The 21,546-nt window shown below is 43.8% G+C and overlaps 1 protein-coding gene across 1 annotated transcript in view; it reads right to left on the bottom strand.

The window, feature by feature from the left end:
- SPTLC2 (serine palmitoyltransferase long chain base subunit 2) overlaps positions 1–21,546 on the bottom strand; it is a 340,212-nt gene that overhangs the window by 13,041 nt on the left and 305,625 nt on the right. Inside the window, exon 11 of the mRNA XM_078659973.1 lies at positions 12,186–12,315. Coding sequence (XP_078516099.1) covers positions 12,186–12,315 — 130 coding nt within the window. The remainder of the gene's footprint in view (positions 1–12,185; positions 12,316–21,546) is intronic.

A 21,546-nucleotide genomic window follows, 5' to 3' on the forward strand; every position in this document is an offset into this window, starting at 1 on the left:
AAGACGCCTGAAATGGCAGAAACCGGTCCCCGGAAGCTTGTTTCCTTCCCAGTGTAAGAATTGGCTTTTGTAGTCTGGTCTGCCCTGTTCCCATGATGCACTGGGCCAGGGACAGACTAATTTGCATACAGCCAGGTTCTGAAACTGGGATGGTGCAATGAGCTAAAAAACGGTGTTGGATCTAGCCCTGATCTCTTGACTGGGTGAGAGTACTCTGCTTAATTCAGAGACTCTGTCCATCACCACCCCTTGTTGTAAATTATTTTGTCCACCCTAAGCGTGGAAGGGTATACTCAGATGTGAGTCCCTTGCTCATTGCACCATCAGGATTCAAGCAAGCCGGGCCGAAGACGCCTGAAATGGCAGAAACCGGTCCCCGGAAGCTTGTTTCCTTCCCAGTGTAAGAATTGGCTTTTGTAGTCTGGTCTGCCCTGTTCCCATGATGCACTGGGCCAGGGACAGACTAATTTGCATACAGCCAGGTTCTGAAACTGGGATGGTGCAATGAGCTAAAAAACGGTGTTGGATCTAGCCCTGATCTCTTGACTGGGTGAGAGTACTCTGCTTAATTCAGAGACTCTGTCCATCACCACCCCTTGTTGTAAATTATTTTGTCCACCCTAAGCGTGGAAGGGTATACTCAGATGTGAGTCCCTTGCTCATTGCACCATCAGGATTCAAGCAAGCCGGGCCGAAGACGCCTGAAATGGCAGAAACCGGTCCCCGGAAGCTTGTTTCCTTCCCAGTGTAAGAATTGGCTTTTGTAGTCTGGTCTGCCCTGTTCCCATGATGCACTGGGCCAGGGACAGACTAATTTGCATACAGCCAGGTTCTGAAACTGGGATGGTGCAATGAGCTAAAAAACGGTGTTGGATCTAGCCCTGATCTCTTGACTGGGTGAGAGTACTCTGCTTAATTCAGAGACTCTGTCCATCACCACCCCTTGTTGTAAATTATTTTGTCCACCCTAAGCGTGGAAGGGTATACTCAGATGTGAGTCCCTTGCTCATTGCACCATCAGGATTCAAGCAAGCCGGGCCGAAGACGCCTGAAATGGCAGAAACCGGTCCCCGGAAGCTTGTTTCCTTCCCAGTGTAAGAATTGGCTTTTGTAGTCTGGTCTGCCCTGTTCCCATGATGCACTGGGCCAGGGACAGACTAATTTGCATACAGCCAGGTTCTGAAACTGGGATGGTGCAATGAGCTAAAAAACGGTGTTGGATCTAGCCCTGATCTCTTGACTGGGTGAGAGTACTCTGCTTAATTCAGAGACTCTGTCCATCACCACCCCTTGTTGTAAATTATTTTGTCCACCCTAAGCGTGGAAGGGTATACTCAGATGTGAGTCCCTTGCTCATTGCACCATCAGGATTCAAGCAAGCCGGGCCGAAGACGCCTGAAATGGCAGAAACCGGTCCCCGGAAGCTTGTTTCCTTCCCAGTGTAAGAATTGGCTTTTGTAGTCTGGTCTGCCCTGTTCCCATGATGCACTGGGCCAGGGACAGACTAATTTGCATACAGCCAGGTTCTGAAACTGGGATGGTGCAATGAGCTAAAAAACGGTGTTGGATCTAGCCCTGATCTCTTGACTGGGTGAGAGTACTCTGCTTAATTCAGAGACTCTGTCCATCACCACCCCTTGTTGTAAATTATTTTTTTGCTCTAACCAGTGAGCCACACTTCTCCCGTGACTATATAGTATTATAGACCCTAAAACTTAGGTTGGGAACGCTCTGCAAGAGAACTTCATATGAGAGTTGGAGCCCTGAAAATGTAGGCAGATACTGGATAAGCTCTGGACATGTGGACCTGAAACTGACCTAACTCAGCTGTGCTTAATTTGAGACCGTTGTTGCAAGTGGGTGACATCGGCACTTATTTTTGGACACTGGCACTTATTTTTCAAAATCAAACTTAGAACCTGAGCTTGAAAAGGAAAGACATGATCGAGGGGAAAAGAGGAAAAAGAGGCAAATAGCAGATGAGAGACTGAGTGCAAAAAGCAAGGATGAAACAGTAAGAATGAGATAAAGGGATGGGCAGAGTGTGGTTGTGGTGCAGAGGCAATGGGTAGAATCATGACCGGGAAGTCTCCTTGTTATTTGGCAGTACTAACATTCGGTAGCACAAGCCATGCCCTCCTGAGCAGAACTTTAGGCCTGCTGCTTATTCTTTTACAAATTAAGCATTGAAGTTCAAGATGGGTGCGTCCTAGACTGGGAGAACTTCACATGAATGTCTAGAATGGGGGAACCTGCCAATGGTTGGGCTTATACTGATAAGAGTGCTGCATGAACCCGAAGGCGCATACTGGTAGCTCTCTGCAAGTGAACCTTGACTGGAAGAGTGCTGAAAATATCGTCCTAAACTGGTTAAACGTGGACGTGTGGGCCTAGACTGGCAGAGCTCACCATGTGTGGGAATACAGTAAAGGAGTTTCACACAGGGGGAACCCAGCACCGGAGGGCCAGCACTGGCACAGTTCTGTTTGTGAACAGCTCCCAAAATGTGAGCTCTGGCTGAGTGGGCCTAAACTGGAACAGGTCAGAAAGAATAGGCACCTACACTGGCTTACATTCTGCTTGTCCGAGGTTTGATTAGGTCAGCTAAAGACAAGAGAGCCTATACAGGAAGAGTGCTAACTGTCTACAGTCTCTGGGCGCAGTCTGTGAGGTGTTAGAGCGGCCGAGTTTAGCAAGATTAGGGCTTAGATAGGTCTGTTCATGTATGGGCGTTTAACTGGTGAGCTAAAGACAAGATGGCCTACATTGGCACAGTTGGCGCGAGAGAACCCCAAACGCGCGACTGCTTTGCCTGGCATAACTGTGCATGACATAGCTAGGCTGGTATAACTCAGTAGGACGGCGCAGGCAGGTCCTAGACTGGGGAACCCTGAATGAAAGGGCACCGTATTTCCCTTCAGGGCTGCCGGCTCACTCCCAGCTAGCCAGAATCTCACCCGCGAAACGCCCGGGGCCTCTGTAACCGGAGCCGGGCACCTCACGGACGAAGAACCCAGCTGGAAATTATTGAAATCTCATTTCGTTCCAAGTTGAAAGAAATCCTTCATCCGTCGCTTGAACTTCAGCTCGAGAAATGATTCTATTAACTTCGAAAGAGGTAGGGTCTAATAAGAAACATCCGTGTGAACTCGACGCGTCCCGAGGAGGCGGCGGACCGGCCGGAGCGCGGCTGGCAGCGCCGTCAAAGCGCAAAGCTCCTCGGCGCGGGGACGCGGCGGCTCCGCTGAGGGGGATCGGGTTAGGAGGCGCTCCTCTGTGATCCCCGGCCAAAATATTTTCAACTAACAGAAAAGTTCTTGTTTACACAAAAGTTATAAACTGGGGGAGGAACATACTTTCCGGTCAAGAGAGCGGGCCAGCGACGGTCGGTATTGTCCGCATCACATTAGGAATTACATTCCAATGTGGTTTCTCAGGCCCGTGTTGGGTTTATTTTAACGTGCTTTGTTTGATCCACAGAGAATCTTTCATCAGCTTAAGGGTTCGGAGGCCCTTCAACAAACAGAAAGGCCACTCGGGCGTGACAGTGCCAGGATCATCAATCAGACGGAAGGTGGGACGTTGCCAAAGGATGGATTTCTGCATCGGCCATGGCCAGTTACTCCAAGTTACAGGAACATGGCCCCCTCTGGTACGCGAAGTAAAAACTAACGAGGGCAACATATATGCACAATACAATCCTTTAGAGGCTGAACTGGTGTGGTTCAAAACTCATACCTGCCACCTCACACGGTGGCACGGCACCGTGTGACACACGATAACGACGGTCTTCCGATGAGGCGCAAGAGATGCGGAGGTCATATCCACAGTATTGTGTCCAGTCCTTGTGCCACATTCTTAGCATTGTGTCAATTTCTGGAGGCCATATTTAAATCAATGTGCTCATTACTGGAGTCCACATCTCATGCATGTGACTCAGAGGCCAAACTTGAAACAATTTGTCCAACCGGACAACCCCCACATCTGAAGTAATGCGTCCATTTCCAGAGGCCACGTCTGAAGCAATGACGTTTGAATAAATATGCCCATTTCTTCATGCCACATCTGAAAGCATATGTCCATTTTGCCAGGCTACATCTGAACCAATGCCAGGCCACATCTCAGTAACTTGGTCATTTCAGTAGTCACATCTAAAACAATACGCCCACTTCTAGAGGCTACACCTGAAACACTGCACATCATTCTGGTTACCAAACCTGGAGTATTATCCTCTGTATTGATTGTAAATGTCTGGATCATACACAGCCCAGCCTCCCAAAAAAGTACATGGTTTCAAAAAATGCATGTTTTAGGAGTGGAGCCTAACAATTAAGTACAGACTGAAGGAAAGGCAGTACAGGGCCAAGAGAGTGACATTCAAATGCCTAAAACACTGCAAGAGGAAGTGTTCGCCAGCATAAAATCACCCCCAGAGGCAAGTCAAGAAGTCTTAGGAGCAACTATAGAAACAAGTTCCCAAGAAGGTAGCAAAATGCATGAAGAAAAAGTTACTACACTTCAGGAGCGTTAATTCGGGTGGATACCTTTATCTTCATACAGACTGCTCACATTTTGAATATCCTGCTGCTGCCAGACTGATCCAGAAATTTCCCCTACCCTCGAAATTGACAGGTAACTCTGCCAACTCGGGATGTGATGATATCGGGCTGTATTTGGTGACTTGTGGTGTACTGCAGGGGTTCCATGCATTTTTTTCTATGCTCCACTGAGGTGCGCAGCGAGGAATTGAGGGATCTTCCTGACAGACACAATAATAATAGAAACACCTCTGCATACTTTGGGATCTGAATCAAAAGGAAGAGTGAGGAATATGTGAGAAGATGGAGTATTCATCAGCTATATCATTACGAAAGGGAACTAACACTTACTTCTGATCGAGACTTCTGTGCTGATTCATCACCTTAGGAATGAATCCCAAAGCAATACTAACAGGTGACAGGACTGAATGGTGCAGATTAATCCAGGAGGCCGTGAAACACAGCCCTGGTAAAATATTAATCATTGCATGCCTGAGATGACAAGCAGTAATGTTTGGCAAAGGTATGCAGACAGGAGCAAGTGGCCACCTGGCCGTATCAGCACCTTCTACGTCCCCTTTAAGTGAAGCGGAAGCCACAATTGCCTTCTTATGGTGTGCATGAATCATGCCAGCTAGAGGGGCTTCCTTCACTTCTACAAATGGTTGCACTTGCACTGGTATCCATTTCTGGACTCCAGCGAGGCCCACAAAGAGCTGACCGATACGGTCTTGAACAGTCAATGTTGTACGAGGCAGCATGCATGGCGTCTAATATGTGCAAACTTCCCTCTTTCTTGGTAGAGTGAAGAGAAAGAGGAGGAAAGATGGTAGCGGAAGGCAGATAATTCTTCAGACTAGAAGAACGGGAAGGTATACAGGACTAGCTTCTCTTGGTAAATGCAGTGCATGATCACCAGAACTGTAACTCACCGACCCAATGGACTGAAGTGATTGCCACTAGATAAATGGTTCTAACAGTAACTAGACAAAACTTAACTGAGCATCCATTCGAATGGCAATGCCATGAGAAAAGTTTACACAAACTTTAAGTCCCTCTGCGGAACAACAAAGCTTATGGAATGAAAAAAATATAAAATCCCTTTTATGAACTACACCACTAAAAGATTAGCGAAATGCCCCTTCATGGTAGGGACCGCTAATCCATGTTAAGCAAAAGAGTACGCAAAGAAAAGAATGTTAGAAAAGCAAGTGTCAAAGGCGTTCAAGCTTGAAGACTTCATCCCATGAACACAAATCAGGACCAGCGGCCCACATATTCCGACTTGGTAGCAGATTTTCAGGCAGCCAGGGTGACATCTGCTAGTTCTGATAAAATCCGAAGGATCTCTAATTGACCACACTCAATCTCCACCTGTGCAGACAAAGTGTCTGAGGATTGGAGTAGATGACCTATCCATCCTGCTGCAAAATATCAGCGGTGGTTCCTCTATTAGGGTGGAGAAACATCGCCCCCCACTGCGAGTGCAGCAAACATGAAAAATACATTGGTAATAAAATTAATTTATTACCATTTTAATTTTCATGCAGGCAGCATAGTCTCAAGTGGGGCCATTGATGCCGAATGGCATCAGGGAAGGAGCAGTGTGTCTTCAGTTTAAAGTGCGCATGTCAGTTTGGCCAGTTGTCTTACGACAGCCAGCCTCACATGCGCACTTTAAACCTCCAATCGAAAGGAGCCCATGGGGGAACAAAGGGGGAGGCCGCCCCCCCACTCAGACACTGTTCAACAACAAAAAGGCCTAACCCACCTCACACCAAATTTTTGACGACCAATGGCAGAGTTACACAACCAATTTATACGACTGCCCTAGATGTGTACCTTGACACTAATCTATAAGGTCCTTGTGTGTTTTACGTTTTCATAAAAATTACACCAAGGTCTGATCCCACTCTAAACATTGAAAATAAAGTGAGCAAAGAGAGTGCCTCACGGTAGCACCACCCGAGGGGGTTCCTGACTAACAATTGCCAGTTTACCCACTTCTCATCATCGGCCACTCTCTCTTTGTGTGAGTAAAGAACGGAAAGGAAATTACAAATAGTGATTCCCTAACTGATATAAATACGGTGCCCAAATGAAAACCTCTATGTTCCCTCATCTAAATTAAAGTGAAACTGAAGTCTATGTGCACCTAGAACCCCTATGATAGCCAAAGACAATCCGCCACCAATACTAAAAGGGGAGAAACTTGCTAGCTAAACTGCTTTATTCTGATGCTGCAAGATTTCCCAGTTAAAAATGGTTCGTAGTATACCATATAAATTTACTCTGTGCCGACATATTTCATTGCCATGAATTTCAGCAACTTCATCAGGGCGAGATTGGGGTTCTGTTTTCAATCTCTACTTTAGTAAGTTTACAGGACCTGTAGTGATATTTAAAAACAAACACAGTGGAAGAGAAAAGTTAGCCCCCAACACAGGACTTCATGAAGCCACAACAATGTGGACATACAACATTTAGAAGACACACAATAAAAAGAGTCCACTATTACTTGATGGCTGCCAGCTACTGCATACCTGCAGCCATCAAGCGCATTAGACACCGTCATAAGATCACGTGTCTAGTGGTGGCGCAATTAAAATCTGGCCCCATGCAAAACAAAATACACACATGCAGTGAGGCCATCAACAATTGCACCTGTACATACTAACCCTCGGACAGGTATCTGGTAAACCTCGCCACCTGGAGCGGTCTTAGACAGCTGGGTAGAGAGTAGGCACAGGCCCCCAGTGCCTAAAGGAGCGTTGAGCCCGCCCACACCGGCCAATCCTGGATTGGAAGAGGGAAGAGGGAAGTTGGCTGATGCTCAGGGAGCCTGTGCTGGACAGCTTAGATGGAGAGGAGCATCGAGGCAGTAGACAAGTTCACTTTTATTTTTTTTAATGAACTTAATTTTGATTCACTGGCCATCACTGTGAGAAACTCGCACTACTTTCAGCCTCAACTCCGAAGCTCTCAATGGTGGCCCGTTATAAACACAGTTTAAAACGGACCACGATTGAGAACTTTGGCGTGGAGCCCAAGGGCACTGCTGGTTTTTAGCAGTGCATTCAGTGAGTCAAAATATTTGCCCCACCACTTAAACTTGTCAGCAGCTGCTCCTGCTTATTGTTTGAGGAGGGGGAAGAGTAGCCAAATGCTGACATCCAACAGATCAGTGTACCAAATCCTCCTTTCCCTTTCTGGGACAGTAAGAATACGTTGTGCTTGATCTTCTTGCACTTTCTGCAAAACCTTAAAGAGCAGAAGGCTCAGTGGAAAAATACAGAGTAGCCCAGCGACCACTTGAACATTAAAGCATCACCTACGGAACCAGAAAACAAATCAAATGGCACTCCCTCTTCAGGACTTCAGCAAAGATCTAGGTGGCGACATTTCAATCGGGATAAGATCATGTCCATACTTCAAATTAAGGTTCCCATTTGTAGGTCTTTAGTGAGAGGTGCCTCAGCACATCTGCCGTCACCTTCATGGTAGCCGCCAGACGGTCAGCCAATCAGAAAATGCCCCACTACAGAGCCTACCACCACAGAGGCAAGGCTTCACAACAAAAGATCCAATAATGCATGATGTTCTGTCTATTGATGTAATGGATGGCAGTTGTGTTGTTTGAAGTGATCTGAATAACACTCGCTGAAATGGATGAGAGTAAAATATTCAGGCCAAGGCGGACTGTCCACATTGATAGGACAGTGATACTCAGCCACTGCTATGATGTGGACCAAAGGCCTCTGACCATCTTCAACAGATGACCACACAGCCAAAGAAGAGACATTCATGAAAACGGTGGCCTGCAACTGCAAAGTACTAAAAGGACAACTCTCAATGAGACTGAAGGGGTTCATCCATGATTGGAGATCTAGGAATGCATGATGGAATATTTTTGCACACGCTGAAACTCTCCCTGATGCTGGAGCCACTGACATTTTTAGCACCATCTGGTAGAAGGCACAAACAGGATGCAAATGGCCATGAAGGACAACAGTTGGAGGACCTGCAGACTCGGGATTGGAGTCGGACTTCAAAACATTGGGATGATATCACAAATATCCGTAAAGCTCTTAGAAAGAAAAAACTCTTGTGCCGGTCACGTCCAAAACTGCCTGATGAAGCACAGCTTCTGATCAGGGATGAAGTTAGATATCTGAAGTTTGAGGGAGGAGAACAGTTCACGAAAAGAGGTCAGAGTGTGCTGCAGATAATCTTTCAGCAGCTTAGGGGACCTCGCCTTCACTAGTCAGTGGTCTGCATATGCGAATAAATGGACACTCACTCTCATGATAGAAGCCACTGCCACTACTATAGCCAGCACTTTGGTCAAGACTCGTTGAATGCTAGTAAGACCAAATGGTAGCACCATAAAGTGCTGGAACATCAATGTGAAAAGGAAGCACTGGAGCATCATGTGACAAACTAATCATTTGCATTGAATGTCAGCGTGATCTTTTAACATTTTAAAATTATCCTCATGACGGTAGATGTTGAACAGCCTCAGGTCTAAAAAGGGTGAGAGACTCCTATCCTTCATTGGAACCAAGAAATAAAAGGAGTAAAATGATGTGACCCTCTCCTCCAAGGATACCACTTCTATGGCTATCTTTTGCGACAGGGAGAGAACTTCTCTCTCCAACATCGAACCATGCGGAGATAAATGGGAGGCCCATTTAACCTTTTGAATACCCTTGGAAGCTGGATGTAGAGAGCAGAAATCAAAGAGGTTTTGAGTTTGCAGACTCCGTGGAAGATGGGGAGACTGAAGCTGCTACTGCTGTCGATGTCCCTTAGGTAAACATCTATCACAAAAGGACAGAACCAATCTGGAGGCTGGAATGCCTGGGAAGCTTTCTGTTGTCATGAGCATTAAACTCTGGAGAAGACCTAGAAACAAAATTGTCTGGCAGTGAACGCAAGACACAGAGATTATGCGGTGTCACTGCAGTTTAGGAATCGTTACAAAGAGGATTCTGCCTTCTCACCATATAGGCCTATACCATCGAGGGGAATGCCCATTGGGCTGCTAGGACATCTACTGAGAACCCAGTAGAATGCATTCGCAATTGCCTTTATAGAATCACCGCCAATGCCATGGATTGAGCCACTGTGTCCGCTGATTTCAGCCCACCTTTAAGAATCGGAAGGCATCCAAGCTGTGGTATAATACATTGGGGCAGTGCTTCTTCATGTGATCTGGAAGGCTTACAGCAGTCATCCTTGCAAATTCCCACAATGCCATCCAAGGACACAAGTGTTGTTGCCAGTACCCAAGACAAGACCTCCCAAAGCAAAAATTTTGCAGCCTATGGAGTCTTGTCGTTTGAATTTGTGGTAAAGAGGAGTGGGATAGTCAGTTTAGCTTTGCTCCAGATGCCTCAACTACCAAGCTGTCAGGAGAATGGTCTGTTAAGAACGTGAGATCAGAAGGTGTGGAGGGGGGTGTTATGCTGTGCAATCCATCTGACCTGCCGGCCAGAAAAGGGTTTCTCCTAGGCAGCCAATTCTGGTTCACAAATGCTAAAGACAGCTACAGGATTTCAGTTAGTAGTTTGACTCTGCCGTTGGTAAGGGAAATTCATGCATATCCACTGCCAGATGGAATGATCAGACATGTTCAAAAAGAGAGCCAGAAGGGTAGAAATTCAACTTCTTATCTTCTGGAGATGTGTCAAAACCACTAGCATTTTGCATTTCCTGGTAGAGTCCAGAATCTACATAAGTGTGGAAGGCAATGTAAGTATCAGAATCTTCTCCTCTTTGCACCCACAATCTCTCTTGGGCATGTCTAAGGCATCAGAATCTGAGCCAAAGAAAATCTCCAATCGAGCAATTATCTGGGCTCTAGGGAGAAGCTCACCAGGTTCTGGTCCTCAAAAGAGGGTCAAACATTTCTCTTGCCCTTCAAATATCCTCAGACTTCACACGTTAATCAGCAATGAAAGCAAATGGGTCGCCATCTCAGTGGACAATGGCTTACTCGGAAGTAGCACCGAGACCGGAGCCACCAACCAGTAGTATCAGATCAAGAGGGTTATGGGGCAATCCTGAATATATCCAAAATCACTGGCCATAAAAACCTATCTGTGTGGGGTTGGCAAATGGAGTCTGAAAAATTGGTTTAAAAATTTGTGAGAGCTTGAATCTTCTCCAAGGAGAACGAGAAAGACAGGTATCAGAGAATGGGGCCACCAAGTCTTTGACCGGTCAAAGAATGATGGCCATTTCCTTGAGGAAGAGCAGTGGAACGGTTTTATAGTGTCATTACATACAGGCGATAAATACATCATCTTTGAACAGTGTCGGCAGGGTCTAAACAGTGAAACTGGAGGAATTGACATTTAACCTAGCAGTTGTCGAAATCGCGGACTAACTGTGACACAAAAGAGCAGACTGGGACCTGCTTTCGTAAGGTGTTGAAGAACCAGAATTGACGCCAGCACCCCAGACAGTGCAATATATAGCCTTAGAGAGGATTCCTAGTTTTCCAATCCCAACAGCCACGACATCATTTATTGGATTATCATCATTTTTTAACCACTTATTGGTCAACTTTGGAATAGTAGGAATCCAAGTCACAAAAGCCTGTGACCTATATAACTAGCAACTATAGCTGATTTATTATGTTTGGTATCAGTAGAAATAATGACTGATTTACCCAATCCTCCTTGGAATTTTGGGATTAGCAAACTTTGTTTAACATTAACCAAACCTGTCAATCTAAAGTTCAGCTGACAAAGTTGTATATTTTAAGTTTGGCTGACTAAAAGCATCTGACGCAGATTGTCGATCGGTGACTTTACAACTGTGGTGCCATTCACTGGGAGTCTAGCACTGTTATTAAGAGTCAGGGTGGTTTTGCATGGTTACTAAACATATGGAGAAGCTGGAGCCTCGGGAATGCACTCTGAATCAGAATTGACAGTCTCTTCAAGGAAACCAATGACCCTTCCTTTGCTGTGAAGCAGGGGTTAGGCCTTATAGTTATAACAAACACTTGTGGGTGGTGTTCATGACGACGCACTTATGCGCATTAGAGTTTTCCACAGGATGAAAGTTATAAAGGCAGGAATGGATGTCCTGCGGAATTTCATTGGTCAGCAGAGAGATGCTTCCTTTCTGGTAAGGAGCGTTAACACATAAGTCTTGGCATGCACCTAACAATGGTGGGTCACAATTTGTTCTCTGAGAGAAGTATGAAAGCATGCCATTATGGGATAACCTTTAGGAGAAGGAACAAGAAAATGCTCTGATTACTTACCAGTGACCTCCATTCCCAGAATCTTGCCTCCTCTTCTCAGTTAATTATTGCCCCAGAGTTTTTCTCTCTCCATACCAACAAAAGATATAGGAGGAAGTTTACTTTCTGCATGGGCTATGACGAAAAGGATAAGAGGTGGACAAAGAGCCTATCTAGTGTTGACTGATTCGACTAAAAGAGTAAGGATAAGGAAGGGGATAGGGATGGGACAATCAAAGTAAAAAAAAAAATACCAGATGAGCAACAAGAGCATTATTGCAAGCACTAGGCATGCAGAGGCTACAGAAACCTGATGAAAAGCCAAGAGACAAGCATGTAGCACATTCAGCATATGAATCACAAGAGAGAAAACAAATTAATGTACTTACTGTATCAAGCATTTCTTTGGAGTGGGCTGCAGAGACACAGAATCGAGCTCTGGATTCGATGATGGGGGTTGCAGGGAAGCCCACCACTACCACCCCAATATTCCTCTTCTGCATCTCACGACCAAAGGCTCTGTAGAGGTGGGGGTTAAAGGGTGTAGAGCAGGATTTAGAATAGATTAGGACAATAATCCTTTAACAATTCCAACCATTGAGAATTAGACTGCAGCTTCCGGCTAAGCTTAAACATGTATGCATTTCTTTAAAAAAGCTGTTTGGGGCTGGCTTGACAAAGCAGCAGTTGGCAAACTTTATGTGAGAAAAAAAAAAGAATTTTCTGAGTACTACTGAGAGAGGGGCTTAGGTTCCACTCGCATGTTGCCCCGGGTACAGGATTTGATTAGGACAAAGGTGTGTGCTTCTACTGAAAGAGTGTATAGCACTTTTTGGCTTTTTCTCAAACACGAGGGGAGATAGAGGACGAGAGAGGCTCGTCCTCCTACCAATAAGTAACCAAAATAAAGGGAGGCACTCAGTTTGCTGTGAAAAAAAGTCCAAAAGGTGCAGAAAACACACTTGTTTTCTTATAGAAACGCATGTATCTGTCCTTTAGGTGAATAGTCAAGGGGATAATTTGATTGAAGTGTGACTATAAGCTCATCTTGACCACCAGCAGATCCATGAAGCAAAGCATTTACCTAAATATTACAAAACAGTGAATACCAAGTAGGTATAATCACCTTCTTATATGCAGCATACAGAGTTTCTGAGTGTGATTCAGCGCCAACAGCACTACAGGAGTGGCATCAAGGAGGTAGATCATTGGTCCTGATGAAAAGCCAAAGGGCTTGAAACATTTTTATCAGAAGGCTTTTGATGGGATCAAAAGTGCAGCAACTCTTCTGTCATTTTGAACTGGGCCTAGAGTTAGTGGAGGCTCGAGTAGGTCTCGCTCCCCTATTGCTATGGGCTAAGATTATGAATACACCGGAACTGGAATTTACTAGATCCATTATAATGAACTGTCTTTAACACGCCGAAGTTCATACTATTCCATGGTTTAACTACCTCAAGCAAAAGTTTCAGGAGTTGGATCTGACTGATCTGTTCAATAATCCTACTAATTTGCCTCATCAAGCTAAAGTTATTAATAAAACTGCTTTTTTGACTAGGGCAAATTTACTCTACTCGCAGGTGCTAAATCAGCAGAAATCAATGAGTAATTTAGATGCAACTAATGTGCCCAAGCAACCCCGTTTTTACACCTTGTATATTTGATGAATCCTCAACATAGATTTTACTTGACTAGATTTGGTCTGTCCTTAGTCAATTTGCTTGTGGCTTTCCCCTCAGTACTGCAGTTGGTCCAATGCCTTATGTTCATGCCCAAATGATAATTCCACAGCACAGGGCACTTTGCCCTTTATTCTCTTTTGTACAAGTCAGTAAGAGTTAAATATCTACTTCCAATCTAAAAGTCTCTCCAACTCTGCTTGTATGTAGAAGGATATAGGTTTGTACTTTCTTTGGACACAATGGCCGTCTGCTGTGCAGTTTCACATTTTATAAGAGGTGCAATTGTAATAAGAAAGAAATATGGTTAAGGAAGGGTTAGTATATTCTCTATGGGTTGATCCAAATTGCATTAAAAAAATTGGGGGTGCTGTTATTTTTATTTATTGTGAGGATTTCTGTAGTTTTTTAACATGTTTTATGATGAATTTTTGTATTGTGTGTTTTTATGATTTATTTAAATTGAATAAAGCTTGTTTGACTGAATAACTTGAAACATGTCGACCCTTAGGAAGCCAGGTACATAGTCATCCAACCATCCCTCTCCCCGTTTTTAATCATAACGACTAGAGGACAGAATAAATAATAGCTTAACTACCAGCCAGGTATTTTAAAGGGTTTTCTTTCCACATTAAATAACCCCCAACTCCTATTATCATGACTCTAGACCATATTATTACAGATATAATTGCCCCCACATAATTTGTAGGTTGCAGCACGCCTCGTTCCTTAGCGGATAGAGATTGACCAGATGATGAAGCATGCCACCAAGGGGCAACCCTGGTGGGCGAAGGTTATATAAGAAAATAAGTGTGTTTTCTTCCTTGTGGAGGGTTATTTTGCAGCAAACTGAGTGACTCCCTATATTTTGGTTACTTTTTGGCTTATGCCAAAGATTATACTCAATACAGCAGGACTGAGTTGGTTATATTGGCAAGTTAATGAACATGGTTATGGGCCTGATCTTTTTTATTAAATGTTATGATAAAGGTAGTAAGCCATGCATATTTATTGTGAAAGGCTTATTTATTTATTTATTCAAAGTTTTATATAGCGCGAACAAGATCCTTACAGATATCAGAGCGCTTCACAAAGACAGGGCAGGGGCAGTAGGAATGAACAGAGATAGTGGGAGCAGTATAATAGTCACAACATGGTAGGATAATAATAACATACCTAAAACATCTCAATATACAATCAGGTAAACAAGTAATATAAGACGGCACCAGTCATTGGTCCCACTACAGAGGTGTTCAGGTACACCTTGGGTGTGTGGGTGGCTTATACCAAAGTCCTAGTATATAGAGAACACTGAGTGGGGGCATCGGGAGAGTGAATCAGTAAACCAAAGTGTATCATATATTGGTCGGTAGTAAGAGAGTAACGTAGTAGTGTCCCACCAAGTAGAAGTAAAGTGCCAAAGGACAAGGTGAGCAGTGATACAAAGCAATGCAGAGTCTCTGATCCAGCCCCTATAAGGTTCAGGAGATCTTGACCAGAAGGATGGTTTTCACCTCTTTCTTGAAGAGTGCAGTGGAGGAGATAAGCCTGGTTTCAGGAGGGAGCGCATTCCAGATCCTGGGTGCCATTCCTGAGAAGGAGCGCTTGTATGTTTTCTCTTTCCGGAATCTACGAGGTTTCAGGAGTAGATTTTTTGCACTTCTATTGGATCTTGAACCTCCTGATATAGACAACTTTTGAGCAAGGTAGTTGGGTGCATTGTGGTGCACGGCCGCTTGTGTCATAACTGCAATTTTTAGCTGTATTCTGGCTTCAAAAGGCAGCCATTTTAGAGACTTTAAGTCTGGGGATATATGCGAATGTTTTCTTGAGCCAGTAATGAGTCTCGCGGCAGCGTTCAGGGAGGCTCTTAAGGGTGCTGTTGTGGATAGCGGGAGTCTGCTGAGGGCCACAATTCCGTAGTCTATTCGAGGGATGACTAAAGCTTGTACGGCAGTTCGGAAGTCTTCGGCAGGGAGGAAGGGTTTAATTTTCCTCAGTGTGTTGATTTGGAAATTAGCTCCTTTTGTGGCTTTGCTAACGTGCTGCTGCATGTTGAGCTTGGCGTCGAGTGTGATGCCTAGGGATTTCGCCGAGTCCACGATGGTAGGATGGACATTTAGTGCTGTTAGGTTATTGAGCCAGGTTTGGGTGGTGGAAATTTTAGCCGGGGGTGAGATGAGTAGGAACTCAGTTTTCAGAGCATTTAGCTTGAGGTGATTATCGGCCAGCCAAGATTGAGTGTTGATAAGCGTGGAATTCAGATGTTTGATATCTTCCGGGGATTGTAGCTTTAGGTAAAGTTGTGTGTCGTCAGCGTACATATGGAATTGGACATTGGAGGCTTGGAGCAGGGTGGCGAGTGGATCCATGACGAGGTTTATGTTCATGTTCATTTCAACGTTAACTTCACAATAGCCTACAGAGAAGAATTTTTGTTACATGGCCTCTCACAGATCACCATAGTAGTCAAGAGTTTTAGTGCAAACCATGAATATAGAAGATTGGCTCTGGGAGAATCCTTGTTAGCACAGAAAGTATTTTCAAAAGCCAAACTCTGAAATTCTATCACTGTGTGCCTCTGGCAGATTACAATAGTAGTCAAGAATTTCAGTGTTGGTTATCCCGTAGGTCGAACCGCAATTATATAGAAGATTTGAAGAGTGAGAATCTTTGCCAGGACAAAAAGTATTTTCAATAGCCAAACTCTGTAATTCTATTATTGTGTGCCTGGTGGCTGCCTTGTGGGAAATATTACGCTCAGTACCCCAGGCCTGACTTGGTTATTGTGGCATGCCAACAATAACAACTATAGGCCTTAGTTGTGCACTTATAAAAGTTATGACAGATGCCACAGGTCTAGTCTGTTTTGTATGAAAATTAACACGACAAAGACCGAAGACATGGCCTTTTTACAGTGAAAAGCATTTATTAAAGCCAATACGCCTATAACGGGAGACTGTTTTTATACCGCTACTGGAAGTAGACAGATATTTTGTTACATGTTAACTCACTGACTACCATAGCAGGCAATGTTTTTGCTGTTGGTCACCTACTCTGACAAACCCTGGCAATAGAAGATTTTCACTGGGATGATTCTCGTTAGGCACTTTTGAAATTGGTTGTATAATGTTTTGCCAACTGTAATTGAGTACATATTTGTAATTTTTTAAGAGTATGCACGATTGTTGCCAGCGTATGTGCACTTCAGTAGGCCTGCGTTGGTCATAGTGTCAACGCAATGGAAAAGGCTATAGGCCTGATCTCTTTATTGGGAGATATTGCGTCACATTCATTAGGTGTGATCTGTTTATAATGAAAAATTATGAAAAAGCAAATAGTCCTCTCTGATTTATAGTGAAAATCAAACTACCGCAGTAGGCAAGAGTTTTGGTGTTGTGGGCCCCATCTAAACAAACTATTGGGACACAACTTTTGTATTAAGTTAATCTTTACCAGGAGGGATTTCATATTGTTTTGACAACTGTAATTTTGTACATATTTGTAATTTTGTTACAGTATGTTGGATGCTTGCCTTATGGAAACACTTAAGCTCAGTACAGTAGATCTGAGTTGGTTATGAATTCAAGCCATAGGCAACAACTAAAGGCCTGCTTGGTTCACTAGGTCTGATCTGTTTATTATTAAATGTTACAACAAAGGCTGTAGGCCTGATTTATTTACTATGTAACACACATGTTAAAGCCAATAGACCGTTAAGGGTGGATTGTTTGTGCACATGTCAAAGCCTGCAGTCAGTTCTTCTATTGCGTGAAATCTCACATACAACTTTTCTAGGGAAGGATTTTGGCTAAGTTACTCACGCTGACAATCCCCAAGGGTACAAGATTTGCACTGAAATAATTTGTGGTAGAATCGCCTCAGAAAACTTGAGTCTTAGCTGTCTGCCAGGATGTTGTAATTAAAAAGATGATCAAAACATACATACATCTATATACATCCATAGAGATCCATCTGTGTGACGGCTCTCATCTGTCTAAGTGTTATTTATACTCTGCTTCCATTCATGACATTGTACTTAAAAGGGTAATGGTTCAGTCCACCTCAGTCATTGGATCTCTTGCCCTGTGAATGTTGAAATTTTCTGATCACATGTGCACATCTCTGAAAACGAGTGCACTTCAGTGCCTGGGCTCGTTAACTGGTCCTTTAATTTTTTCCTTTTCTAGTTCTGCTATCATTTATTTTTTAAATTAAATCTTTTTATTGAAAATTAGCATCAAACCAAACAGAATAATCAGCACTTAAATAAACTCATGTTCACACTTTTGTTCTTACATTTATCAAGACAGACGTCTATTTTAAGTATCGTGATGTGCGTTTTGCCCCCATCACTTTTTTACTTATTGCCACATTTATCAATGACATATCTTGTATATCTCTGCCCCTGCTGCCCGCCCCCCACCCTTCAGGAGGGGAAACTCCATCAACAGGTAGGCAAACCATCCTTCTGCTTTTGTTTCATCCCCTCCAGATCTTTGACCACTTTTGTGGACAGCCTCTTCCTTCGGAGACCACATTTTCAGCTTGCATACACCAGTCCATATTGGCCTCCCAGTCCCGATACATAGGTCCCGTCTCCACCCTCCATTTCCTTGCGATGTTGCGTTTTGCTACCATAAAACCTAGTGAGACTCAGGTTCTTTCTCTTGCCGTTAAGTCTGTTTTCTCCCACGTTTGTTTAAAAGGCACCATTGGGGAGGCCACTACTTCCCTCCCGCACAGTGTCGGCATTCGTGTAATCATTCTGTTTCAATATTTCCGTATTGTTGGGCAATTCCACCATTGATGTAAAAACGTTCCCACTTGCCCTCACTCCCTTTCATTTCTTAGCTTCTCTTTTTAATTTAATTTTCTTAAGCGAAAACTACAACTACCCATGCAGTGCTAACGCGCCGCTTGATTCCTGATCATTTTTATCAGCAATTCACCTCATCCATGTGGTCATTTCCTCTAAATTAGATAACCATTATGGAATGCTGTTGTCAATCGTGTATCATTTTATCATTGAAAAAAAGTGAACATATTGTCTCCTGTTGGAAATAGACTATGTACAATGCCACTACAAGACGTACACCCCCTACAATTCTTAGTTTTGTTAATGCAAGTATATGCCTGCAGTGATTGACAGTGACATGCTTTTTTTCTTTTCTTGTATTCTTTTAATTTACCTTGAAAATATTGCTGTGCTTGTGTATGTTTACTGTGGCTGTGCCAGAGGGTAAATGCAAGAATTAGTGGATACCTGAATAGATGCACGAATGCAAGGAGTGACAGAGTGAGCGCATGAATGATGACTTACTGAGTGAATACTAGTGGAAGAAGAGAAAGGACTGAGAAAAACGCACTCTCATGAAATGAAAAGGGTCCACATCACCAAGCAACGATCACCCAAGGGAAACTATTCAGTAGGAAAACAAGCACAAGGTGGGACATTTGTAACATACAGGCCCAGAATTTAATCTTCTCAGTTTTCAGAGTAGTCACAGAGTGCTACTGGCTGGGGTTACCATAAATATCCTCAGAGTTCTTCCCGCGAGTAATGTCACCTGATGTCTTGCACGGATATTACCTGGTGTTGTAGTCTAATAGCAATGGTAGTGATACAACTTGCTGTTTGGTCCAGAGGATGATGCTCCATGCTCCACCTACAGGAACCCTACTTCCCTCAACATGAGTGTGTGGCACTAAAAGAATTACTGTGATCCTTTGAGAAGAATCCAGTGTCATTTGTAAACTCACCTCTAGGTGGCCCAAACATACTCTATGTATGCATGCTTTTCCTCTGCAGACACAACCTCTTCAAATGCAAAACAATAAATATACCAAAACAAATAAAAAAAATTGAGTAAAATGTACGAAACTCAATTACAACAAAATGAAAAAAAAACAATGAGGGGAACTGAAGTCATGAATTTATAAGGTTTTAAGTAGCAAAAGTGCCAATAAGAGTCAATGGTGGTGGTAGAGCAGGACCTCGGAGCAATTGGATGCGGACCAGATGAAGAGCGGGCCACACACATTAACCAGGTTTACCTTTTGATATTAGTCCTTTAAGTCCCCATCCACCACAGAAGTACACTTCTGAAGCCCCCCCAGGGTACCTGGTGAGGCACTTAGAGGCTCCAAGGGTTTCGGGCAGAGGCCACAGCAGGGTTTAGTCAGGTTCAGTTGCAGGAAAAACCCTCTTGTAGCTTGTTGTGTTACTGAAGCTTTGATAGGTCAGGCTTATGACCTTTGGATACCACTCATTTGTACTATGTGTGTGAGAGGGAAAGCGGGTCCAATCTTCTAGGCTCTTCTCAAGTCTCAAACAGTAGTTTCATCTTTTTCTGATCGTTCACAGGTCCAGGAGTGCTCTGAAGTGGGTGCCTCAAGATACCACATTTATGCCTAGCACAAGCTTGTGGGTGGGAATGACCCCTGGGGATGCCCTGAACAATAGAGTAAAGGTTCTCGGGGCTAACCCTACCTACTTCGTGCATTTTTACGGTGGCCAAAGTCTTCGGCCATACTAAACTTGGGCTCTGAGGGCTGGCTGTGTGTGCGGGGAGAGTGTACTCGTGTACTATGGTAATCCTAGTGTCTTCCCGCATCTAACCATCTTAACACTAAAATCCAGTTTGAGGCAGGTCCTATACACACAGCAACCTCAGAGACTGAATTCTAGAATACCTAAAGCTGAGTTCAGCACGCAGACAGTGGATACACACAGATTATTTGGCTTCCTGTTGCCCTAATTTAGTGCCTCAAATGTAATATCAGCAGACCTATCAAATAGGCTTTGGCAATGTAAAGTCAAAAAGACGCTATCTCTGATTGGGGCCTGTCGGGCTGGGGGAGGATAGGGCAAAAGAAGGGCCCTGGTCAAGTGTCAGCTAGCATTTGCTGTGATGGGGAGGTCACTTTAAAATGCGCCCCAAATATTACATAAAAAAAAAACATTTGACCGGTCAAGCAGGATGTGACATTCAAGCAGGAGATGACTCTTACAGCCCTACTCTGCATATTCTGCAGATGTGTCATGTGTGCCTAATCAGGTTAGCCTATTGTATGCACCTGGGATCAAGTTCAAACCTCATTCACACCTATTCATATGCTAATTACTGGCTGGCAGGAGTGGGAGAGCAAAACCAGATTTAGACTCAAGGAATTTGAGGTAGGGCAAAATTAACTTTCTAAAAGAGCCCTTTCTGAAATATTTATTATAAATCCGACTTGACCAGTGAGGTGGGCCTGTAATAAATATTTTTATACGTCCAAAAGTGAAAATTGTAGCAGTTTCCTAGCCTAACAATAGTGTATGCCAATGCTTTCTCATGGAAAAGTCACCCCTGCTACAGTGAAAATCGCATTAAACTTTTACATGTCCTACTTTTAAATACCGTGCCTTATGGGCAATACGGCCTACTAAGAGGTGGTTAATTGATATTTAAAAGGAAGATTTGGGCCTGTTGGAATGGGTTATTTTAACAGTCATTTTTGCAGTTTTAAAACTGCACAGCCAGGCTACAATGGTATGCCGAGAAGCAGGTTTTACAGTGCTACTGCAGTGGGTAGCAAAATGAATGAGTGCTGCAGCCCGCTGGTATTTAATTTACAGACCATGGTTACACCTAGTAACATAATAGGGGCATATGAGCAAAGGAAATGTGCCAATCAGGAGTATACCAATCTCGTCAAGTTTGAGGGCGAGCACAAGCACTTTACTAGTGGTACTAGGAATAAAGCGTGCAGCGGTCTCTGGCTACCAAAATCAGTCCATTCAAAAATCTGGCAGAATACCACGCAAAATAGGTCATTCCCAACACTTATCTAACAGGGTGACATCGCCCATTCAAAAAAAAAAACAAGCCTTTGTAGAAACAGCATACTTGAAAACGGTACACTGAATCATCTTGAGGACCCGAAAGAACCTGATAAAAACGTATGAGATGAGACCAGGTGGCCACCTACATTATATGTGAAAAGAGTCACAGTCTACCTGACCAGAGTCTGGAGATCTGTGAGGCTACCGAGAAAAGAGGACAGACCATACATCGAATTAAGT

Source organism: Lissotriton helveticus, chromosome 9, assembly GCF_964261635.1.
Source record: "Lissotriton helveticus chromosome 9, aLisHel1.1, whole genome shotgun sequence".
In the NCBI taxonomy this organism is placed as follows: domain Eukaryota; kingdom Metazoa; phylum Chordata; class Amphibia; order Caudata; family Salamandridae; genus Lissotriton; species Lissotriton helveticus.